A 26,552-nucleotide genomic window follows, 5' to 3' on the forward strand; every position below is an offset into this window, starting at 1 on the left:
AAACAGCTAATTTTCCGCTACTGCAACTGCTCAGTAAGTATGCTACTCCGCATACTTATTGAGCACTCCACCATTCGCAAACTTTGAACTTGCCCCGTAGCTCTCAGCTAAACTTCCCATGAAAACGATGAACATCACACAAATTGGAGATCACTATTCCAAGCTGTGTGGTGCTCATAGTTATACCAGGCCGGGATACCTTGTTTCTCCTACTGAAAACTGCAACATTTGTTTTGACGCATTTAAGCCTAGACCACTTTCGGCGGCACACTTTCCTAGATCTTCATGTCTAAGATTGCGGGGTTACTTCCCCTTTACCACGTCATCTGAATTCGCTACCATTGTTACTCTTTCCACACGATACTTTAATATATTGTTATTGGAATATACATAGGTAGTCACTTTCTTAATGTCAAGAAATGCGAAAATCGTTCTATGTAGCTGACAGGGTCTGAAGGTCTGTTTAGCAGACTTGCTAATGCCCTTTTACCTTTATCCCTAAGTTGCATTTTCTAGATATAGGTAATGAAGACCCAACCTGACATTACTTGGCGTTGGTTGTCCATCCACTAGATGGTGTTTTCCATAATCCAGAAGATGCAGCTTAAACAACAGATAGTTTTTGGTGGAGAGATCCATGTGCTGGTGGTTGGAATGTTTTCTGAGAACAGGAGAAAACCCGTAGCAATTTTAAGAGCAGCATTCTGGCGGGTTTGGATCTTATTCCAGTATGTGTCGCTCAGCTTGCGAATCCACTTAGGTGTTGCATAGTTAATCACCGCCAATTATCTTATATTTAACTTCCCACCATGGCGCAAAGTTGGCCTGGACTCTGTATTAAAAAGTAGGTTCTTTATTATTGTTCTTAAAAATTTGCATAGGACAGCTCTTAATGATGTGAATGAAGCATCCAAACTGTTCCATAATGGAATATGCTAAATACTTAATTTCCCATGAACATTTCATTTAGGAACAGGATATACTTTTCCCACATCAATGAGTGCAGTCCGATTAATATTTAGGCTCAGTGATAGAGCCTCGTTTTTTTGTGCCGAATCCGAACAGTGTGCCGCATAGCGACAACACTTGGTAGAGAAGTTTTAATATGGCAGGATACCTCAAAATGTAGCCAGCATTAGTAGGTTGGTAACCTCCGCTGAAAACTGTTCTGCTATTCACGACGGGATTTAAACCCAGGTGTTTTGCGTCATAGGCTGAAATGCTTACCTCTGCGCCATGGTGGGCGAATTTACAATCAACAAGCTTTCCTTATGATAATGATGATCAGCACAAGTGTGTGGCTTTCGTTTGGTACGAAAAGGACCTTTGTGTCCTCTATCCCACAGGTATATTGGAAATGCTGATACAAGCAGAGTACATCTCTCTTAAGCCAGACAGCCAACCTGTCGTACGCCGCTTGTAATTGAAGCTGGATATACACATCCAGCAGTAGCTTCAATGTACCCTAACGCAATATCAATCATAGCCTAGAGGCCTTGATCTAGAAGAGGCTCCTTTTTTGACATAGCTTAACCGCTAACTATTGTTTATAAAGATCCAAGTTTATATGGTTGGCCAGCTAATGATTGGGATATTTGTAATGGAAACCATCCAGTAAAGATTGCTTAAACAGCATATCATCCGACGAGGGCTTAAGTGTTCCATAAGCCATTTTTATGTGAATTGTAACCGATTGTCGCTCATGTACTTAGTGATGGAACTCAAAAAAGTTGATTTGCAGAAAACCCATTGCAGGATTTCAACTCTCTTTATGTTTAATGAGAAAAGTATGTCGCTGTTCAAGTAAATGAGCCATTTGTTTCAGTATAACATCCCACATGAACCAATTAGCGGGTCGGCCAAAATGTGTAACCCAAGATAGATTTGCGAAGGCGTGGTTTTCAGTCTTGTAGACAATTTTTGTACAACCCACCATTAAATTTGGTCTATTCTAAGTGCGGTAATTTTTTTAACAAATCCATCCAATAATTAACTTTCAATGTAGCTATAATAGAAATAAACAAATCTATTTCTCTTTTTTTTGGTGTAACGAAGTTTTTGTTTTGTATTTTGTATCAAAGATGTAGATGTCTTCTTCAGAAGTGTAGGTAGTATATTAAAAAACAAATTGCTAGCTTTGTTTTGCAATGTTTCCAGAATTAAAACATTCTTTTTTCTATTTGGGAATTGGTTTTTGTTATACAAATATTTGTAACACGCTTAAGATCTTGGGCGTTCCTTCTTCTCCTTGTACAAAGCCAAGAGGGAGACGTTGGCGACTTTGACAACCTTGAAACGGACACCGGGAATATCACCGACGGCGTGACCTTTACGACCGAAACCGGCAACCAAGACTTCGTCGTTTTCTTCAATGTAATTCAAGCTACCGTCACGAGGTACAAAAGCAGTGATCTTTTTGCCGTTCTTGATGAGTTGAACTCTCACGCACTTACGAATGGCAGAGTTAGGCTGTTTGGCTTCAACACCACTGAAAAGAGGATAGAAAAAAAAACACATTTTTAGTGCAAGGCAAAGAAAAAAATGCTAAACGCGGTTTTTTGTTGTACTAACTGACGGAGCTGGATCCAAGGGCAACTCACAGTATAATCCTGTGATTTGAATTTTTAAAATAAACAAAAACACAAAAATATACTGCGAGTCGAACGAGGTGAGGTTGTTGGTTGATATGGGCGGTGTTATTTTTTTTATATCTCTTCTTGTGGCACCAATTTATGCTTTGCTTTCTTTTTTTGGTTTTTTGATTCACAACTTGCAACACATTTGTTATTGTCTACCTACTTACACTTTTTCAAGTACAATGCCCTTGGCATGGGAAGCACCACCGAAGGGATTGGCCTTCCATCTTGTACCCAAATGAGCCTTTTTGTAGTCTTTGTCAGCCCAACGTTGGTCACGACGATGGTTGACGTGCTTTCTAGCTGTGCGGAGACCTCTTGGTTTTCCTGCAAAAATAGAAAAAGAATACCAAAAAAACATGAGTAAAACATTTGTAAAAAAATCAAAGTTTCAACATAACATAAAAGCGCGCATCCCCACATACACATATACATAAAGGCGTCGCCACATTTGTACTTCATTCAATAAAAAGTTCAATGCGCTGTTTCTTCCTACAAGTCTCCCTGATCATTACTTTAGACTACAGTAGACCTTTTCTTCAAATATTATTACCATTTACTTAATACACTTTGTTTTATCCAATTAATATTAGTATTTTTCTTTCAAAATTATGGATGGCTTGGATATTTTAAGCTAAATTTCAGTCAACACATTTTTTCTGCACTTACTACGCTTTTACTACGACTCATAATGCGGCTTTTTTCAATGTCTCTTTTGACGCCCGACAACTTCATAAGTAATTTTCGATTTTCTCCTTTTGAAATCACAAAACATTCACTTTTTATTTACTCCACATGAAGCTCGGACACTGCTACACACATTTTCATTAAATAATTGAACTTTTTTCTTAACTTTCCCGTATAAATTAATAATTTTTCGTAACTCACCCATAATTTCCAAACTTTCTCAAGCAATGGCGGAAATAAAAGAACGAGATAGAGCAAAAAAATTACCCATCTCGCTCTCAGAGTTGTTTATGCATACACAAATGACCAACCCTATAAGAGTTGTATTTTTTGAATAAAATTTCCTTTTTTGTTATTGGGGGAAATTTTCGGTTGTATTGTGTTGCCACTGCGATATTTGGATAGAATAGAAACAACTGCACCCTGATTGAATTTAATGTACAAATTTAAATAAATAAAAAATAGGGGAAATCTGCCTAAACTACTAATAATTTTGTATGAAAACACTGTTTATTCTTATTCACGCTAGATGGCGTCAGGTTTGGTTGGCAGGGAATTTTTCTGGTTTAATCAGTGTTGCCACCGTAGCGCAGAGGTTAGCATGTATGCCTATGACGCTGAACGCCTGGGTTCGAATCCTGGTGGAACCATCAGAAAAAACTTTTATCGGTGGTTTTGCCCTCCAACGTTGGCCTGGCAACATTTGCGAGGTACTATGCCATGTAAAACTTCTCTCCAAAGAGGTGTGGCACTGCGTTCGGACTCGGCTATAAAAAGGAGGCCCCTTATCATTGAACTTAAACATGAATCGGACTGCACTCAATGATATGTGAGAAGTTTGCCCCTGTTCCTTAGTGGAATGTTCATGGGCAAAATTTGCATTTGCAATCAGTGTTGCCACTGCAAATAATTTTTGAGGTATACAAATACCCCACAAAGGTCGGTACTAAGTTCGCTTTTCGCGTTATTTTCACCGATTAATTTGTTAAAATGGAGATTTTAAAACAAAAATACTTGCTGATGTCATTGAGTGGGCCATTTCCTCAATAGGCTGATACTACGTTTTGTTTGGGAAAAAATTTCCCTAAATCGTTTTTTGGGTGGTTTGACAAGAATACCACATTTGATTTTTTGTGTTAATTTGGCAAAAATGTTGCCATTTAAAATAATTAAATGGCACCAATCAATTTATCAGCTGATTACGTGCATGTTACATACAAATGGGAGTGTGTGGACCGTTATCAAATTCATATATGTGTTGTAATTTCAACCAAAACCCACCTCTTCGAAATAAATAAATAATGAAACAAAAGTATTTAAAAAGAAATGAATGCGGGTTTTTATGTGAATAGAAAAAGATTTTAGTATAAGTTATATAAGCACAACTTTCCAAAAGCCTTTGCCAGCATCTTCCACTTGTTTCAAAATAATGCTGTTGTAATTGCAGAATGCACTTATAAGGTGAGGTCATGCGAACAGCTGTGTAAAATTTTTTTATTTTTGTTTTTTTTTTTTTTGCAATAAATCTAAATGCTTAATAACACAGTTGTGATTTTTTTTCTAGTATCTTAGAAAGATGTTCTATTTGATCCCATATTCCACACATAATCAACAAAACAGTGTTATAATGATGAAAATGCAAATATAAAGCACATTTGAAGAAGATAAGTTGTAAAACACAGTTTATTTCTACAAACGCTTTGATATTTTAATTTACGGTATTTGCCGTTTAAGGTAGTTTCTTTGGGGGTACATAACATTACATACATTTTTGTTGTTGCACTAATGAAACTACCCCTTAATTGTACCATGTAATTGCAAGACCAAAAGCATTAATACTTCGTTCCGCGAAAACCAAACTTTCTTTATAAATTTTAACAAAATGTTTATATTATTATTGATATTTGAGCGTTGTTTCAAAAATGTATTCGCGAAACAACATGAGGATTCAACGAAGAAAAAGGAACATAGTACTAGCCTTAATAGAGAAATTAGTAGACTTTTTGATCTAAAGCTGAGTATTCTGTTCAGCTTTTCGAGCGGAATGTTGTCAAACTCCATATAAAAAAAACGTGGGCGAAAAATTGGCAAAAAATAGGCGAAAAAGTAGTACTCTACTTATAGTGAGGAAAATGGCAAAAAATATTATAATGGAAACACTTCAAACTTTTGCCAGCATCATTTTTGTTTGTTTTATTTGTTTCAATGGTTAATTTTTCTTAATTTATTTGCTAAAAATTATATTAAATAGAGAAAACAAGAAGTGCAGATAAACAAACGTGTTTTAGAATAATGGAAACAAAAGATTTGATGGCCGTAAAATTCCGCTCGCGAAACAATTAAAAATTTCAGCAGCTATTCTGAAAGCAGAATAGAATACCAATCCTTAAGAGAAACAAATGCACACAGACTTGAATTTTTATTATTTACCAGACTAGCGGATTCGCTAGCTAAGGGTTGTTATTTATTATGCTTTCGGAATAGCCGCTGAAATTTGTGATTGTTCCGCGAGCGGAATTTGACAGCAATCAAATGTTTTCATTTCCATACCAAAACACGGTTTTTGTCTACTTATTATTATTTTCTCTATTTTATTTATTTTTTCTCAAAGAAATAAACAAAAACGAAGCATTGAAATCAATAAAATAAACAAAAATTATGCCGGCACCTAACGGGGTTGGAAAAACTATAAACTATGTTAATGGGAAAACATTTTCACTGTTTTCATATTTTAATACATAGAGCGCGCTAGCAGTGTACTGCATTATCCTGCAAAGTACTAGCACTACTTTACATTACTATGACCATCGTCATTACGAGAAGCTCAACTAGGTGCGTCTACAGGCTGCGAATGCTTAGATATGAGTGCCTATGATACATGGATATGATAAGGCGAGTTATTGGTGACAACACTGCTGCATTTTACATAAACAATCGTGATACCTAACGGGGTATGGAACAACTATATATAAACTATGTTAAGGAAAAAGCATTCTCGCTGTTTTCATCTCTTAATACATAGAGGGCGCCAGCAATGTACTGCACAATCCTGCAAAGACCCTGCATCGCATGACCATGAACACCACACGGTTTGGAACCATGAGATCTCATTTGTGTGGTGTTCATCATAATTACGAGAAGCTCAACTGGGCGCGTCCACAGATTGCGAATAGTTCTTATACGGAGTAGCTGCAATTGCAGTCGCGGACAATCAGCGATATCGAGTGAAGTCTCAGTTAGAGGTCGGACGGCACCATCTCTTGCATAATTACTGATTGCCTATGTTACTTGATATGACAACACGAGTTAATGTTGCCGGGCTGATCTGAACGGACCGAGCTTGCTCATCTACGAATGTGGCTACAGCAACAAGAACATCCTGCAAGTCATATCAATTTTGCAGGGACACCAAACTCAGACATGGTTTAAAACATTTTCGCAAGTATAGGGATGTCAAAACTGATTTTGTAATGGACGAAAAGTCGGTGTGTCTTTTCCATGACTCAATAACTAAAGCTTGTCTCATGCGAACAGCTGGCCAAATTTGACATTATTTTTTTGTTTTTTCTCTTTGATGTTTTCTTCTTTCTCATACATTTTCAGCACACGAATTTCTGCCATTTTTATGAATCAGGGGCCACAATACTAGAGCTGGCAACTATCCATAATCACAACATTCGATATTTTCGATATTTCTAATAAAAAATATCGACAGTATTATTGATGTGAGAGAAGTATCGCCGCTGTTTCTAATGGAATGGTCATGGAACTTTTTTGTACATATGAGACAACCTTTAATTATTAAGCCATGTGTTTTTTCTTGGACGTGGCTTGGTGTACGGGATCTAGCATGACATAATTACCAGGCAGTGTACCTGATAAGGGACCTCCTATTTATAGCCGAATGGCGTGCAGCATTTAATGGTAGTTGCAGTTGCTCAACAACAAGATATTGGGTTCACTATCAGTCAAAATCAGTGATTAGTGCAACTCTGATTTTGTGTATGTTACTAGTTCGCGTCATTTTTCGTTGTTTGTGTGTGTATGGTTCTAAACTATAATACACACACACAACCAAAACTCGTTGACAGATAGTGAACTTCGTACTGTACTCAGCTGCTTACGGTACACTACCTGTTAATTATGTCATGGTTGTAGTCATGGCGAAACAATTAAAAGTGGTCTCGTTTGTACAACAACCACAAATCATATGGTCCAATCCGCCATCTTGTCATCAAACTGATCGATTTTTGGCAACACACACGAAGAAATTTGCGTGCGTGTATGTATACGTGTGCGTACATGAAGAGAATGCAAACAAAAGTCTGAATCTTAATACCGTCAAACCTGGCCGGCTGTTCACAGGTGTTCGCGGGAGATCCCCTTTTTAAATCCGTCTTGAGGTGTAGTAGCATTAGGTGGTGTAAAATCCGCACAGTCTTGTCCAGCCCTCAGGAAAACATAAAGTGGCGAAAACATAAAGTCGATAGGCCCCATGAACATCATTATGGATGTCAAATCTGCCGATTGAAGATATCATCAAATAGGAGAAAAAGTAAACAAACAATGAATGCAAACAGAAAATAATTTGACATCCTCAATGCCAAGCACTGCCAAAAACTAAAAAAAAAATGATGTCGGCTGATCGCTTGGCTTAACCTTATTCTGTGAATCCTGGTCCAGGCCTAATGGTAGAGCTACCATTAACATTTATTTAATATACCTACCTAAGGTAACACCACGAAGACGTTAGTGTTCACGGTTGAACGCTCTCTGTAAGGAGATGGCTTTGGATGGTCTATCTTTTTTATAAACTAGATCAAATAGTATCCAGTGTTAATATTTCACTTTTCAGTACGCCCTATACTGGGCAATATTCTCCCAACCAATGCTTGTGCTCTTCATGCATGAATCTACGTAAACATTAGGCAATACGGCTTTGCCTAAGACAAATACTGCATATGGAGTAGGAATCACACACGCACATCAAACTGATCGATTTTTGGCAACACACACGAAGAAATTTGCGTGCGTGTATGTATACGTGTGCGTACATGAAGAGAATGCAAACAAAAGTCTGAATCTTAATACCGTCAAACCTGGCCGGCTGTTCACAGCTGTTCGCGGGAGATCCCGGAGTAAAATCCGCACAGTCTTGTCCAGCCCTCAGGAAAACATAAAGTGGATAGGACCCACGAACATCATTATGGATGTCAAATCTGCCGATTGAAAATATCATCAAATAGGAGAAAAAGTAAACAAACAATGAATGCAAAAAGAAATCAAGTTGACATCCTAAATGCCAAGCACTGCCAAAAATAAAAAAAAAATGATGTCGGCTGATCGCTTGGCTTAACCTTATTCTGTGAATCTATCTTCTGTGGTCTATCTTTTTTTGTAAACTAGATCAAATAGTATCCAGTTTTAATATTTCACTTTTCAGTACGCCCTATACTGGGCCATACGTTAATATATTTAAGAAGTTGCGAGAGTACCATGTGGTATTTTCTTTTTCAATATTCTCCCAACCAATGCTTATGCTCTTCATGCATGAATCTACGTAAACATTAGGCAATACGGCTTTGCCTTAGACAAATACTGCATATGGAGTAGGAATCACACACGCACACTCGACGCCATACGTTTTAAATAAATTTTGACTGACACTTTGGCTCTCTTTAGACGCAGAGACTTCGGCGTAGAACAAACCACGTGTATGACTCATTGAAAAAAAAACATTAAAATACTTTTTTTTTGGCAGTGGGTAGACCAAATTATTTGCAATTATTATAGCAACACCTACGTTTTAATTGAAACCCAATTTAAGTTAGTTAGCTTTTGCGTTCAAAAAAGGTATTGAAACAACTAACTGTAAGCGCCATTAATTAATTCACAATAAAGTGATGAATGTACATATAGACGGTGGACGGTTAAGCATGGAATGGCTAATGATGGTGGAAACTAACGCATTGTACTTTACCATATGGCTAGTAAAGGGGAAAAATAGCGGCACATATGTTCTACAAAAGCCATGAAGTTGAAAATACGACATTTCGCAAGGACAATTGTCAAAATGGAGATTCGCCTACAAATATACCATTAAGGAGCAGCGGGAATAATTCTCTCAAATCAATGTGTAGTATACGATTCCAGTTTTAAGCTAAACAATGACACTCGTTTTTAAAGTCGAGTCGGAACGCGTGCGACATAGCGATGCTTCCCAAATTGTGCAAAATATTCTACAGATGTACATGGTGGTTCATCTAGTGAAGGTATGGGCATATTTTTTTAGCTATGTGTATACCAAAGGCCTGCTCAAAACCAGTTGCTTTCCTAGGAGATTATTGTTTTTAAATAGAAAATGCTGGTGATACTTGTAAGGTATATTCCTTAGATAAACGTCGATTTATTGGCCCGAGAGTGACAAGGCTAGAAGTACACATATGAATGGAAACACACCATACTATGTCCCGTACACAAGAAAGAGGCAAGACGGAATGTGCCAACCACAGAGGAATAAGTCTCCTCCCCATCACATAGAAGATACTTTCGAACGTGCTATGTGAAATATTTAAACCTAAACAATGAGATAGTTGTACCCTACCAATGTGGCTTTAAACCTGGTAAGTCTACCATAGACCAGATATTCACACTGCCCCAAATCCTGGAAAAGACCCGAGAAGGACAAATCAAAACCTACCATCTCTTTGTTTATAACCAAGCCGCTTTCGATAGCCCTATACGTTCAGAAGTATTTCAAGTTTAGTATCCCCGTAAAATTAATAAGACTCTAAAGGATGACACTTGCTGATACACGTTCCTCAGAATAGGAAAGATTCACACCGAATCATTCAATACCAAACGAGGTTTCAGATAAGTAGACATCTTAAACTATGATCTCTTTAATATCATGCTGGAGAAGACTATACGAGATGCAGATGTTAATACATATTGCACACTACTCACAAGACGACCTATGCTACTCGGCTATGCGAGTATAAACTCCCAAAACGCCTTGTACAAACGAGCAGATAAAGAAAAGGGAGAAAGTTGGGAACCATAACTTTGAGATGACAACTTTATCTACTACCTCGGCACCGTCGTAACCGAAACGAGTGACATCAATTTTAAAATAAAGCGAAGAATAATACTCAGATGCTACTTTGGATTGAGTAAGGAGTTTTGAAACAAGGACATCTGTCAACAGACAAAGATTACACTATACAAGACACTGATACTACCTGTGTTTTTATATGATTCCAAAGCATGGACATTGTGAAAGCAGACGAGGCAGTGCTTGGAGTGTTTGAGAGAAGGATTCTTTGTAACATTTATGGTCCAGTTTGCAGTGATGAACAGTGTCGGCATCGTATGAATCTCGAGCTGTATGACGACGATAGCATGGTAGCACATATCAAAATACAACGGTGGCGTTGGCTAAGTCATATTGTCAGAATGGATGAATAGGCCCAGCAAAGAAGTCTTTTGAAGGCGATTACGATGGTACACGCAAGCCGAGACGGCCAAAAGCCTAAACCAAGATCAAGTGGTGAGAGACACCTTGAAACTTGGTGTCAGTCGATTCTGCATCTCTCCTCTGATCTCTCCGATGAGTCCTTTGCACATAAGATAAGAGTTAAAGGTACAATTACACGAGATGTACTTTATAGACATGGGTATACGTGTATATTCGATGATATAAGACTCGCTTTAATCGAATGAATTGCACATTTATTTCAAAATCCATTTTTTCATATTTAATTTTTCGTAATTTTAAGAGTTGCTATAATTGTACCTTTAGCTGGTTTTACATAATGTGCATTCACATACGTTTTTCAAATGTGGCAGTTTTGAAAAAATATCCAATTCTTTCGATTGAACCGAGCTCTTATTCTATCGAACATAGATGTAGACACATGTTAATAAAAGAGATTAAAAAGGATAAGATTCCAGATCGGTTTATATGGGAACTATATCAGGTTATGTACCGATTTGAACCATCATAACAGATTTCTTCATGCTAAGTTTCAGCCAAATCGTATAAAAATTGCGCCATCTAGTGGTGGATTCAAGATTTCGCAGCTATATTAAGTTATGGACCGATTTGAACCAAACTCAAAACAGTTGTTAGAAGTCATAACAAACAACTTCATACAAAATTTCAGCCAAATCGGATGAGAATTGCGCCCCCTATTGGCGCATGAAGTCAAGATCCAAGATCGGTTTATATGGCAGCTATATCAAAACATGGACCGATTTAATCCATACTTAGCACAGTTGTTGGAAGTCATAACAAAACACATCGTGCAAAATTTCAGCCAAATGGGATGAGAATTGCGCCCTCTAGTGGCTCAAGAAGTCAAGGCCCAAGATCGGTTTACATGGCAGCTATATCGGGTTATGAACCGATTTGAACCAAACTCAGAACAGTTGTTGGAAGTGATACCAAAATATTATGTGCAAAATCTTAGCCAAATCGGAAAAGAATTGTGCTTTCTAGATGCTCAAGAAGTCAAGACTCAAGGTCGGTTTATATGGCAGCTATATAAAAACATGAACCGATTTGGTTCATTTGCAATCCCCACCAACCTACACTAATAAAAAGTATTTGGGCAAAATTTCATGCGTTTAGCTTTACTACTTCGAAAGTTAGCGTGCTTTCGAAAGACGGACGGACATGGCTAGATCGACTTAAAATGTCATGACGCAAATTTCGAGGTGTTACAAACGGAATGACGATATTAGTATACCCCCATCCTATGGTGAAGGGTTTAAAAAGAACTTAGAGAGCGACCTATTTGCATTTGATGTACATAAGGTAATTCTTGTGGATACAGAAAGTGACAGCATATATGCAAAACACATGTCGTGTAATAGCACCTTTAACAAATTTTCTTATGTCAACCGGTTGATAGAGCATACATTGCAAATTTTGCCCATGAATATTCCACTAAGGAACAGGGGCGAACTTCTCACATATCAATGAGTGCAGTCCGATTCAAGTTTAAGCTCAATTATAAGGGGCCTCCTTTTTATAGCCGAGTCCGAACGGCGTGCCGCAGTGCGACACGTCTTTGGTGTCGCATAAACGAAATTTTCGTTACCGCTACCGTTAAATAAAATTGCATTTTGGCCGAATTTTGTCACCCTGTTGCGTAACAAGATAACATTTCTTGCAACTACGAATGAAAAGTTATTTGCAAATTAAAACGATTAATTACAGCACATATGTACTTTATTTGGCAAAAATTATTAAAATTCGTCCAAAATTATAAACCGTTGTTTGTCGCCATCTTGTATTCTAAACAATTATTTTTCAGTGGCGACATAAATGTCTTGGCTGCGACCGAAAATTTCGCTTGAGGTGCATACTTAGCTTAAAGACAATAAAAAATCCTTCATATGCGTATTTATGGTTTCTTCAAAAAGATATCTATTATAAAAAAATAAATCTGTGTTGATTTCAATGATTGTTCTGTATGCATCGAAAAATTCGTTATATTGCCGTGAACAAGTGCACTCCGATATACTTCTTAAGAACAAACCTCAATAAAAACAATTGTGCTGAGTTTGCAGTTTATAATTAAAGCGCATGTGCGCATTTTAATTCAACACCACAAAGCAGAGAAGACGAGGGAGGCAAGAACGTATGTTGATTGGCGCCTATTAGCAACGACAGCATAATAATTTCCTGAGAGCCTATGACACATTCAATTCGTAGTTTTCTTTCATCGTTTTGATTTTATTTTCATCATGAATAAGAAAACTTCTTTGCCATAAGAATACAATGTGTAATTGTATATATTTAATGTATGTTTGCTGCTCGGTTTTATAAAAAAAAGATGGGGAGAAAAGAATCATCGATACTCATTGTATGCACGTTCCAATCAGTAAAAATAATAACCACGAAGACATATGTATACACATGTTGCCTATAGTAGTTGTACAGTGTTTTCGCAAGATTTTCTGCTAATTTTTGCTTGACACAATTGTGGCGGGAGCAGAAAAGTAATAAGTCTCCGAATTGTTATCGTAACATGGCTATAGACCATGACATTATTACAGCTGAGTAAAATTTTTTCTCGCGAAGTTCACTATCTGTCAACGAGTTTTGGTTGTGTGTGTGTATTATAGCTAAGAACCAAAACACACACAAACAACGAAAAATGGCGCGAACTCGTAACATACATAAAATCAGAGTTGCACTAATCACTGATTTTGACAGATAGTGCACACAATATTTTGTTGTTGGGGAACTGTCATGTAAATGAAAATATCTTGGTTGGTACTCTATTCGGCTTTTCACGTAAACAACTGTCAAACTCCACATGTTGACAAGATGGCGAATTGGATCATATGATTAGTGGTTGTTGTAAAAATGAGACCACCTTTAATTGTTACGAAAATTCCAACTTTGACGCTTGAAAGCGAGCGTCATTCTGCGCTAGATAAGTAATGTTTATAGTCTTCAAAGTTAAAAATTGATTAACTTTGCCAATTGATTTTTATACCCTACACCACTACTGTGGTACAGGGTATTATAACTTAGTGCATTTGTTTATAACACTCTTAAAGGAAGAGAAATAGACCCATTGATAAGTATACCGATCGACTCAGAATCACTTTCTGATTCGATTAAGCTTTGTCCGTCTGCCTGTCTGTCCGTCTGTCCATGTTAATTTGTGCCCAATTTTCATACGATCGTCTTCAAATTTGGTATGGGTATGTTTTTCGGCCTAGAGACGAAGCCTATTGAAATTGGAAAAAAAAAAACGGTTCAGATTTGAATATATCTCCCATCGTCCGATTTGCAGTAATACAGCAATAAAATGGTCATTTGTTAACCGATTCTTGGCAGGAAGGATTTTCTTATGACTATCGATATTACTGGTGAATTTCATAGAAATCGGTTCAGATTTGGATTTAGCTCCCATATATATGTTCGTCCGGTTTACAGTAATACTCCAATAAAATAGTCATTTGCTAACTGGTTCTTCCGTAATTTGGCAGGAAAGATTTTCTTACGGCTCTCGATAGAAAAGGTGAATTTCATAGAATTCGGTTCAGATTTAGATATATCTCTCACATACATACATATTTAGATAGAGCTCCCATGTCTATGTTCGTCCGATTTTGAGAAATTCTCTCGAAATTTGGCACGAAGGATTTTCTTATAAGTCTTAATATTACGGGTGAATTTCATAGAAATTGTATCAGATTTAGATGTAGCTGTCATGTGTATCGCCCCAATTTCACATCTAAAGCCACTGCAAACGCATTTATTGACTAATCTTACCAAAATTGTGCACAACGCTTTCCTCAATGACTTCCACAATATATAAGAAGTTTGGTCAAAATCGATTTAGATTTTGATGTAGCTCCCATATATATGTTCGTCAGATTTTGGGTTATTTGTTGTTATGTCAACCGTTGTTATTATATTTAATTTAGCTAACCCATCTGAATACATCCGCTAAGGTCCATCAGAATTGGTTCAGAATAAAATATTGTCCCCCTTAGGTATTTATAGTGTAGGTGTAGGGTATTATGAAATCGGCACCGCCCAACTTTTGCCCTTCCTTTCTGGTTTGACATTTGTTAACATGCTCATTCTGTTTATACCTTAAATGCATTGTATTTTTTTATTCGCAAGTTTGTTAGATGAAATGAGAGCTCATTATGGGCGAAAAAATTGTATTTTTACTTCAAAATGTGTTTTTCGTATTAAATGTATCATACGACAACGTTTTCGTTGTTTGTGTTTGTTATCGTTCTTAACTTATAATGCACAAACACAACCAAAACTCGTTGACTGGTACTATGTTCGTTTTTCACCGTTGAAGACCCATGTTTTTCTTCCTGGGCAGTAGTTATTCGGCATATCCCATCACCGCTTTCCTGACATACATCCAGTAAGTTGGTATAAAATTTAATCAAAGAAACAGAGAAGTCCTGTTTCGGCCGGTTAAAGCATATTTTACACGATCAGACATGTCATATGAGCTGTCACTTTCTGTATTTAAAGGACTTGACTTATGTACGTCATATATGAATAGAGCGCGCTCTAATCGGCATATATTCTCATATGTATTGTACTTTTTTTTATAAAGATATTATATAGATATGTGCTCGATTTAATCGAAAAAGTTGCAAATTTATTCCAATATCCATTTGTCATATTAAATCTTTCGAACGTATCCAACGATGTGTTCAACTTTCAGAGTTGCTATTTTGAAATTATATATGACATGTCTGATCGTGTAATGTCAGCTAAAATTGGGTACTCTCAAGACATATTGACCCAGGTTGTGTACAGCAAACAGCTGAGAACAATTTTTTTTCTCATGAAGTGCTCTATCTTTCAACGAGTTCTTGTTGTGTCATATGTCAACGTGTATCTCTCAACGAGTTTTGGTTGTGTGCATTATCGTTAAGAACAATAACACACCTAAACAACAAAAAATGACGCGGAATAGTAATAAACACAAAATCAGAGATGCATTTATCACTTATTTTGACAGGTAGTACACCCAATATATTGTTGTTGGGAACTACTCCTACCTTTAAATCAATATATCTTGAGTACTATGTTCCAAGATATATTCATTTACAGGTAGTGGCAGTTGCCCAACAACAAAATATTTGGTGTACTATCTGTCAAGATCAGTGATAAGTGCAACTCTGATTTTGTATATGTAACTAGTTCGCGCCATTTTTCGTTGTTTGTGTGTGTTATAGTTCTTAACTGTAATACATACACACAACCAAAGCTCGTTAACAGATAGTGCACTTTGGGAGAAAAAATTGTACTCAGCTGTTTACGGTACATTACTTGGTAGTTGTGTCATGCTCTCTTCTGCTTTCGGAATACTGCTACTAAATTTCCTATGAACATTTCATTAAGGAACAGGGGATACTTCTCTCATATCAATGAGCAGCTTTAACATGGAAAGTTACCTCGCAAACGTCGCCAGCGTTAGTAAAGCGATAACCACCGCTGAAAAAATTTTTTGACGTTTACGCCGGGATTTGCAACCAGGCTTTCGGCGTCTTATGCGGACAGGCCAACCTCTGCGCCACAATGGGCTCCACCTGCTTTCGGAAAAGTTTCGAAAAATTTTACCAACATATATCTGTAGTCATAATTATGACTACTCCTGTAATTACAGGAAACTGCTTTCTCGGTATAGAGGCCACCGTAGCGCAAGAGGTTAGCATGTCCGCCTATGACTTTGAACGCCTGGAATACTAGACCATCAGAAAAAAATTTGGTTTTCCCTTCCTAATGCTGGCAACATTTGTGAGGTACTATGCCATGTAAAAACTTCTCTCCAAAGAGATGTCGCACTGCGGCACGCCGTTCGGACTCGACTAAAAAAAGGAGGCCCCTTATCATTGAGCTTAAAATTGAATCAGATAGCAATCATTAATATGTGAGAAGTTCGCCCCTGTTCCTTAGTTGAATGTTCATGGGCAAATTTTCATCGCCATATCGTGGATCGACTATGAATTCAAAACATTTTTAGTTGATGTAGCAGTTTGTTGTACACTGAGGCGGCAGTCGATGAAGGATTTCAACGGGTCTATCCGGTACGTACAACCGGCTAACATGGGATTGACTCTCGTTGTTGTTGTTGTAGCAGTGTGTTGTACACTGAGGCGGCAGCTCTTGCCCTTGCCGATTAGGGACTGTATCGGGTCAATCCGGTACGTACAACCGGATGCCTCGAGATGGGTTGTTGTAGCAGTTTGTTGTGTTTTATCTTTCTTCTGCTTGATTCTGTTGAGTGTCCAGATTCAGGAACTCAGTGACTAAGATGGGGTGCGTCCAGAGGGATATAGGTCTGAGTCGAGTGGGTCTATCCGTCATCTGTTAAACAGGTGAAGTGTGTCATAATCGGGACATACATCTTGCACATCGGCATCAATCCTTGCTTTGAAGGAGATGAGACCGCTGCATCTACCGGATCGTAATTGAGCCAGAGGACAATTTTCCACAATTTCACCGACCTAATCATACTGAGTAAGATTGTGTCTTTGCGTTTATGGGAGTATACTGAGCACGAACTCTGAAATGTGTTAGTACGTTTATGGTAGCATAAACTGGCCTTAACACTTAGGCCCCATCCTCTGGACAATAATTAAATCTATCTGTACAATACAATGGAGAATATAGGCGACGTATGAACCACGAGCTGTATGACGACAACAGCATAGTTACACGCATCAAAATACAATGGCTGCGTTGGCTGGGTCATATTGTCAGAATGGATGAAGAAGTTCCAGCAAAGAAGTCATTTGAAGGCAAACACGGTGGTACACGCAAACTGGCAAGGCCAAAAGCCCGATAGAAAGATCAAGTGGTGGAAGACACCTCGAAACTTGGTGTCAGAGATTTTAGAATGAGCGCAGAAGATCGAGGCGCATGGAACGCTATTCTACGTTCGGCTAGTGGAACAAATATTCTGTCATAGCCAATTAAAGTAAGTAAGTATCTGTACAATCCAGTGCATATAATCGACTATGCTGAAATCAGGTTATCATAGTTTTGCATCTTTTGATGTGGGCGTAGGACCTCTAGTTCTGTAAACAGATTTTGATGAATTGCAAAACTACACAATTGTTGAAGAATTCCAACTATTTTCCAATCTTCTTAAGACGCATTCCATGCTTACCACAGTACTTTGGGAACACATTTATATTAGCGACACCTATTTTATGTATGTTTTTTTTTTTAACACAATTTCATATTCTATAACCCATTGTTAGTGTTGGCGCAAAGGGGATTCAAGGAAGTCCAACTAAAACGATACGTAAAATGATTTTTTTTTGCCTCTCAGTAGAATGTGAGCAGTGTATCTTATTTTTATGCGTTCGTTCTGTGTGGCTGCATATACTTTACTCTTGCTGCTTTTGCTCCAACCAACAACATCAATGCGACTTTTACTGATTGGGGCCGGCTAACTTATATGTCTGTGCATGTGTGTGTGATGTGTGTTAGTGATGTTTGCATTTTTATGCTGTTGGCGTTTGGGTTGTTTCAAAATTGTTGGTACCGCGCTTGTTCGCTCAGTGCTTGCTTATTGGGGTCTGGGATCGACTGTTACAGTGGTAGCAAAAGAAAGAAAAACAACACAACGTTCGGGGCGATAACACATTCACATCCAAGCAGAAGCAGCAGACTGCTAGCAAGAAACCAGTCCAACAGACACCAAGCGCGTCAAATAGCAAGCCAGTCAGCTAGCCAGCCAGCCAGTTCGTGTAGCTCACGAGCAGTAACATATCTTTAGTCATTTTTAGGCAGTCATAAGGAACGGTTGTTGCTTGTTTCTAGAAAGAAACTAGAAATTGAACATTAAACAAAACACAAACACATTTACACACACTAAACTCTCTCTAAAACGAAACGTACGCAAGAACGCTGACGGTTAGTAATTTCAATCTATAGGCCGCAGAATCGGTCGGTGTATACATATATATATATATGTTTATATATAAACAACCATAACAACAACAAAAGCAAATGAAATAAAGAAATTAAAAAAAAAAACAGAAACTACCAAAGTAGAACGCTCTTTTTTAGCTACTAAAACAACCACGCAAACAATATGTAGAAAAACGCCAGAGTCGTCTAGCAAAAGTCTTTTTTGGTAGCCACCTTTCGCTTTCTGGCAAAGGGTTTTAATATTCGCTAGGCCAGTTGTCAATCTGGCGTTCCATTTTGTTGTGCTTACTGCTCCATCTGCATATGCATCTCACCACCTATATGTTGTTACTTTCATTTTCTTCTTGTTTCTGCTGATGCTGCTGCTGTCCACCACAATGAACTTTAATGAATGAATGAAGATCGACCAGCATCGGCTGTTATCGACGGCTGCTTTGGACTTTTTCCATGCCCGATTAATATTCAACGTATTTATTTACCTTATTTCACCATGCACATACACATACCGGTGGCTTCATTAGACGGCGCTCGGCGGCATTTCTTATGCACGTTTTTGTGTCTCTTCTTCTTATTCTTATACGATTGTCGGTGTTGTCAAATTTGATTAGGTCTCCCCTTATTTGTTTTGCAGCGACTCATTCTCATTAGAAGTGGAGTAGCCGCAGTAGGCACGCAGCGCGAATGCATTAGTTGGCATATTAATGGAACGCCACCTATATAATGCTTTGTTATTGTATTGTTTCGGTTTCTTTATTAATTATCTTTTCTTTCTATTTCTATTTGTTTTTGTTGCTTTGTTGTGGTGTTAAATGCGATTGTCGTTCGATCGGTTGGCCGCAGTGGGGCCACGGTGTCAACGTTTGGGTCGCTTCACACATAAAAACCGAAAAATATTTTCTTTCTTTTTTGTGTTGTGTAAAAACTAAAACTCATTGATAAAAATAAAACGGATAAATCAAAATCTAAAAAAAAACCTAAATGTTATACATAAAACAATATGTGAAATACAAACGAAGAAAGAAAGCGCCAAATTGATATAAAATGAAATAGAAGAAGAAGAAAAACGGGCTGTGTGAGTGACAACAATTGGAATTTGAAAAAAAAATTAAGAGGATGAAATGTTATGCCCAGATAATCTTTTTGTCCAAATAAAATCATAAATTAATAGAGAAAAAAAACAAACAAAAACACAACACACTCAAAAAAATTCCAGATTCCTCACACCACCACCCATACAATGTCAAAGCTATTTAACAAAAAATTCGATATAAAACAATAATAATAATAAAATCACGCTGGTCGACACTCAAAAACTTGTTCTATCCGAATCATAAAAAATTATATTCCAACCAACTTTCTTAGACATTAATGAGAAGCAAATAAGATGCATTGAATGATCCAGATTTAATTGAATTCTACATCAAAGAGAAATTTCCCAAAAGCTGTTGCGGTTTTTTTCCTAATGACAGCTGTCAACAATTTGGATTGAGCATGTTGTCTCACAACTCTTTATTTACTAAAATATCTTGTTTATCTTCTTAATGAGAATGACAGTTTTAGTAGCTTAATTGGCCAAATTTAGATATTGTGGTAATGATGGTTAAAAGATAGGATTCACTAATAGAAGGTTAGGCCACTTGCGTGGCCCATAATGTCATGAAAATGTCATCAAATAGGAGAAAACTTAAACAAAGAATGAATGTAAAAAGAGATCAACTTGACATCTTCAAAGCCAAATAGAGCCGAAAATTTAAAAAAAAAATTGTATGTCGGCTGATCGCTTGGCTTAACATTATTCAGTAAATCCTGGTTATAAGGAAAGAATTTTCATCTTGAAAGACTAAAATCGAGCGTCATTCTGCGTTGCCATACGAGACGTGAGGTTTTTAGGCGTTTAAGGTAAAAACTTTTGCGTTATGCTTTTGTGACATTTGTTTCTAGAGTTGCATTTTTCAACGCATCTCTGCTCAATGCACTCGTTCTGTTTTGGCCTTTAAGTTTTTATACCCTACACCATAGGATGGGGGTATAGTAATTTTGTCAGTCTGTTTGTAACACCTCGAAATATGCGTCTTAGACCCCATAAAGTATATATATTCTTGATTATCATGCCAATTTAAGTCGATCTAGCCATGTTCGTCCGTCCATCCGTCCGTGTGCCTGTCGAAAGCACGCTAAATTTCGAAGGAGTAAAGCTAGGCGCTTGAAATTTCGCACAAATAATTTTTATCAGTGTAGGACGGTTGGGGTTGTAAATGGGCGAAATCTGTCCATGTTTTGATATAGCTCTCAAGACCCAACCGATCTTGGGTCTTGACTTCTTGAGCCGCTGGAGGGCGCAATTCTTCTCCGATTTGGCTGTTATTTTGCAACTGGTGTTTAGGCATCACTTTCAACAAATGTTCTGGGTTAGGTTAGGTAAGAGTGGCAGTCCTTTACACACTCACTTAGACAATTTTAAGCCCATTGTGATACCACACTAGTGACAGACCAAGACTTCTGACGGGAACCAAACCACGACCCCTGCACTGGTAATCCAAGCACGCTACCAACTCGGCTACCGTGTCCGATATGGTCTAAATCGACTAAAAGCTTGATACAGCTCCCATATAAACCGATCTCCCGATTTTGCTTCTTAAACCCTTACAAGGCGCAATTCTTATCCCAATGGACTCAAATATTACACAAAGACTTCTACAATGTTCAGCATTAAATTCATTTATTGTCCGAATCGGATCATAACTTGTTATAGCTTCAATAGCATAACAATTCTTATTTATTATTCTTTGTTTGCCTTAAAAGAGATACCGCGACAAACGCGATCCATGGTGCAGGGTGTATAAGATTCGGCCTGGCCGAGCTTGAAATCGGATTGAATGAAGTGTATCCAAGCATGCACAGCAGATATAATAACACGACACTATGCGTTAAGTTTAGCCAATCTGAATTTTAATCCTCCTTTGGACTATTGCTTCCTATTGGCTGTAACTAAAAGGATATTACTGGAGATCGTAACAGTAGTCCAAATTTAATATATTTGAATATGAATTGCACTCTGTAGAGGTTAAAGAAGTAAAATCTAGATATTGGTATCTATAGAAGTATCAAGTTCTTTACCAATTTGGATCGTCCTGAATTTATGAAGTGGAAATGAATTGGTTCATAATGTAAAAGAATAGGTCCATCATCTGTACAAGATTCATGACAATTTTCTTTTGCAAATAGACCGCGAGCGGTATTTGGGTTTTGCCGGATATTCCTACTGAACAATTGTTTGAGATGATTTTCTTGACCTCGGCAAAAATGGTTTGTAGGATCGCCCAAAAGAGCACAAAAGAGCAGGTGGTGTAGCGTTGCCTACAAAATCATTTACTCGGGATCGAATTATGGAGTGGCGAAAAGTTTATTTATTTGGGTTATGACTGCGTCAGGAAAGATTTTAGCAGGCGTAGTTTACCTACCGATCGGTAATTTCGATTCTTTCCAACATGAAATGTGCATATGGGCGATTTCAACAGAAAACTTTTTCATCCCTCCATCGCTGCTGCCATAAGGCAGTCGTGCAATAGAATGAGAGTGTCTGTTTCCCATAATAGTTGACCGACTCATTTTGGTGTTTTCCCTCAAACTACCTCTTTGATTGATTACTTTTTATTGTCACAACAGTTATTTATTCCCCTGATATTTTAAAACATGCCGTTGTATATATTGGGTTGCCCAAAAAGTAATTGCGGATTTTTTAAAAGTAAATGCATTTTTAATAAAACTTAGAATGAACTATAATCAAATATACTTTTTTTACACTTTTTTCGAAAGCAAGCTAAAAGTAACAGCTGATAACTGACAGAAGAAAGAATGCAATTACAGAGTCACAAGCTGTGAAAAAAATTGTCAACGCCGACTATATGAAAAATCCGCAATTACTTTTTGGGCAACCCAATATATATGCCAACGTCACCGTGGCGAAAAATAATGAAATCTGAGGTTTTTGATTGCAACAGAGATAGCCTGCCGGAAACTCTGACGTATATGACATACATTTCCGACCTATAATACATACGTCGAAAACGTCGTCAACCTAGCCAAAAAAAAAAAACAAAGTTTTTGGCAGAGTTAAAAATAATAAGAAAATCGTACAACTAAATATTTTAAAATTTTCGTGAATCAAAAATTATGTTGACGCTGGTGCATAGATTTAGGAGGTTTGTCTATAACTGCAAACATCTGAGTTCGAATCCTGGCGAGACCATTAAAAACATTTTAAGCTCTTGTTTACCCTCACTAATGCTGGTGGCATTTGCGAATATCATTACGTGGTCAAAAGCAAAAACTTTTTTATAATTAAAATTTTGAAATATCAACAACAACAAATCTTAAACAAGGGTATGATGACGAAACAAGTAGTAACAGGTAGGAGCCTTTTCGAGGTTTATGACCTTTACTACTTTGTATACGTTTTAAGACGTTTACAGTTTTTGTAAAGTCGAAAACCTAAAAAATTGTAGTTTGGAACATCTCTGGTTATGGTACTATTAGGGGTTTGTGGCAGATTATAAGAAATAATCGGCCTTTCAAGACCGGTTCCTCAGTTATTACTGGCAAATCTCCCATGGTGCTCGGTGAGATGACTCATTCGTTAGTGAACAACCAGTCTGATGTGAAAGACAGTTTTCCGGAATTTCTGCGTTTCGTTGCTAGTGACGGAGTTTCTTTCAGCACCATTACTTCAAATTAGTTGTTTGAGGCTTTCGTGCCAGTTAAATCCAATGGGGCTTGGTATGATGAAATCCCGATGAAATTTTTTAATATTATTTTCCCTTATATTTCGGATTTTCTACTTCTTTTGATTAATAACGTAATCATGACCTCTACTTTGCGAGAATTAACCCTATAAGGAACAAGTAAAAAGGCGTTAAGTTCGGCCAGGCCGAATTTTGGATACCCATATATATACGTAAAGCACCTTTCGTCAAAATCCAGTAAAAATGCATACCTTATGCCCCATAGCAGCTATATCGAAATATGATCCGATTTGGACCAAATACTAATAGGTACAAGTCATTGTTCAACTGTGAAACAAAGTATTGGTCTTTTTAGTAGCTATATCTAAAAATAAACCGATCTGAACCATATACGACACGGATATCGAAAAGTCTAACACAACTCACTGTCCCAGCGAAGTCGGACCATAAATGCGCCTTTTATGGCCCCAAAACCTTAAGTCGAGAGATCGGTCTATATGGCAGCTACATCCAAATCTGGACCGATCTGAGCCAAATTGAAGAAGAATATCGAAGGGCCCAACACAAATCACTGTCCCAAATCTCGGCGACATCGGACAATAAATGCGCCTTTTATGGGCCAAAAGCCTTAAATCGAGAGATCGGTCTATATGGCAGCTATGTACAAATCTGAACCGATCTGTGCCATATTGCAGAAGTATGTCGAGGGACTTATCTTAATTCAATGTTCCAAATTTCGGCGACGTCGGACAGTAAATACGCCTTTTATGGGCCGAAAGCCTTAATTCGAGAGATGGGTCTATATGGCAGATATATCCAAATCTGGACCGATCTGAGCTAAACTGAAGAAGGATATCGAAGGGCCTAACACAACTCACTGTCTCAAGGACCTTAAATCAAGAGATCGGTCTATATGGCAGCTATATCTAAATCTGGACCAATCTCTATTTCTCTCTATTTTTAAAGACTGTAGCGTGATTTCAACAGGCAGGCGGACGGAAATGGCTAGATCGTCCTAGATTTTTACGCTGATCAAGAATATATATACTTTATAGGGTCGGAAATGGATATTTAGATGTGTTGCAAACGGAATGACAAAATGAATATACCCCCATTCTTCGGTGGTGGGTTCTTGGACAACAGTCTAGGCATAGGCGGAGCGATGAGGACCACGCCCACTGGCGCACTGGAGACTATTCTAGATAGACGACCCACCGACATACAGATTAAGTGTGGGGCAGCCACTGCGGCTATGAGACTTAAGGAGAATGGATTGAGGATGGGAGCAGCTCATACCATCGCCGTATAATCGAGGCGACGATAGGAAACCTGGAAGGAAGGGAAGAGATTTCCTATCGGATACCCGAGATGAACCTTGAAGTCGAGTGCGAGGCAATGCTGGCATCGGCACAGTCTTGGATTGACGGAACCCTAGTATTGCCATCTGGAAGGTCATGTTACACGGATGGATCAAAGCTAGAGGACAAAGTAAGCCTGGGAGTCTACATTTAGAACCCAGGGACTGAGACCTGTTTTTTTACTCTGTCTGGCCATAATACGGTCCTGTAGGCGGAGATTCGGGTGATCACGGAATGCGTGAAGTGGTGTGGTGCTAATGTGAGGACGTCGAGTGTGAACATCTTTACCGACAGTAAAATTGGCAAAATGTAAAATGGCAATAGCAACCAGGACAGTGAGGTCATGAACAGTCTTGCAGTGTAAGAAGGAGATTAACGCCTTCTCTGAGAATGGCAAAATCCGCATCGTTTGGTTGGCGGGCCCTAACGGAGTAAGGGGAAATGAAAAGGCAGACGATTTGGCGGTGAAGGCTAGAGGACTGCCGTCAATAACAAATAGTGCGATTAAGACAGCATGTAGTTATGTCTTCGCACGTAAGAACTAAGGAGACAGCCCGTCGCAGTTCTGACAGATCTGAATATTATTCCATTGCATGTCACATAGCTGACGAGACCACTGTGGCGCTGCTTAACGTACCACAGACCCGAACCCTTTCGGGTCGACGCAGTCTGAGTCAATGCAACATTGTGGAACAGCGAAACGGTCGGTTGGACGGCGAAAATCCCATGGGGGGATCTAGATCGAGAAAAGACGAGGCTATTACTGAAAGGAAGTAAGAAGGAGGTCAGTATATCTCTTAGTATCATAACGGGACACATAGGTCTACGAGCTCACTTATGTAAAAATTGGTGCGGCAAGTGATAGCATGTGTAGGGCATGCGGGCAAGATGATGAGACGTTGAAGCATTTCCTTTGTCATTGCCCGGCTTTTGCGTCTAACAGATACCGGCACTTAGGTGGAGACACAATACCAGACTTAAACCAACTTAGGGGAGTGGTATTGAAAACAATTAAGGATTTTGTAAGTAGCACGGAATTCCTAACTTAAAATATTCTTTTTAGAGGTTACTTTATAGTTTTTAGAGCGCACATCAAGTCGATTACTGACTTAGGTGTATGTCCACAGTGGCATGGGACGGATTAATATCTGCACCCTCCTTTCAACCTAACCTACCAAGGGATCGAAACGCGTAAAATCTTGGTTGGTGCGGTGTATCTCCTGTGGTTTTTAAAATTTTCGATCATTAAGCTCATCTCGAAAGAAAAATTAACACATCATTATAGAAATGATTTCCGCCCTAACGGGCAAACAAAATAAGAAATAGTAAACTTGAATAAGACTCTCGCTTTTCTGTCGTTGGCTAGAATCGAATTTGTCTTTGACAAGAATGGCGTGTTTGTCATGACAGGCCACTATCATGAAAGGAAACAAGAGAACATCTGATGTTAACGTAATCCCGTCGGACACCTTTAAGGAGTTTCCCTTTAGGTTCTCATTTCTTTGAAAACATGTCGGAACAAGCGAATGGCAACATTCGCAAAAGGCATATTCCTTTTCTGTATCCTGTGGTATAATAAACTTAAATGTCTAAGTGGGTATGAGAGAAGTAAAGCCACTGCTATTTAATGAAATGTTTCTAGGCTAATTTGCAAAAAAACGATTGCTTCTGTTTTTTTATTTAT

At 38.1% G+C, this 26,552-nt stretch overlaps 2 protein-coding genes across 2 annotated transcripts in view; one reads left to right on the forward strand and one right to left on the reverse strand.

The window, feature by feature from the left end:
* Positions 1-2,132: 2,132 nt before the first annotated feature.
* LOC106089395 (small ribosomal subunit protein uS12) lies at positions 2,133-3,629 on the reverse strand. Its single transcript, XM_013255229.2, has 3 exons — positions 3,525-3,629; positions 2,804-2,963; positions 2,133-2,488 (listed from the first exon to the last, which is right to left on the reverse strand). The coding sequence occupies exons 1-3, from the start codon at positions 3,526-3,528 to the stop codon at positions 2,221-2,223; spliced, it is 432 nt and encodes a 143-aa protein (XP_013110683.1). The 5' UTR covers positions 3,529-3,629; the 3' UTR covers positions 2,133-2,220.
* A 14,974-nt stretch (positions 3,630-18,603) lies between these two features.
* LOC106089402 (uncharacterized) overlaps positions 18,604-26,552 on the forward strand; it is a 75,876-nt gene continuing 67,927 nt past the window's right edge. The window contains exon 1 of the mRNA XM_059368998.1: positions 18,604-18,750. The gene's annotated coding sequence lies outside the window, so the exon portion shown is untranslated. The remainder of the gene's footprint in view (positions 18,751-26,552) is intronic.

This window comes from Stomoxys calcitrans, chromosome 5 (assembly GCF_963082655.1).
Source record: "Stomoxys calcitrans chromosome 5, idStoCalc2.1, whole genome shotgun sequence".
Taxonomy (NCBI): Eukaryota; Metazoa; Arthropoda; class Insecta; order Diptera; family Muscidae; genus Stomoxys; species Stomoxys calcitrans.

Bases quoted from the DNA above. Each gene is read 5' to 3' on its own strand.
- LOC106089395 (XM_013255229.2), bottom strand. The intron at 2,489-2,803 runs GTAAGTAGGTAG...TCCTCTTTTCAG, and splicing joins GGCATTGTACTTGAAAAAGT to TGGTGTTGAAGCCAAACAGC.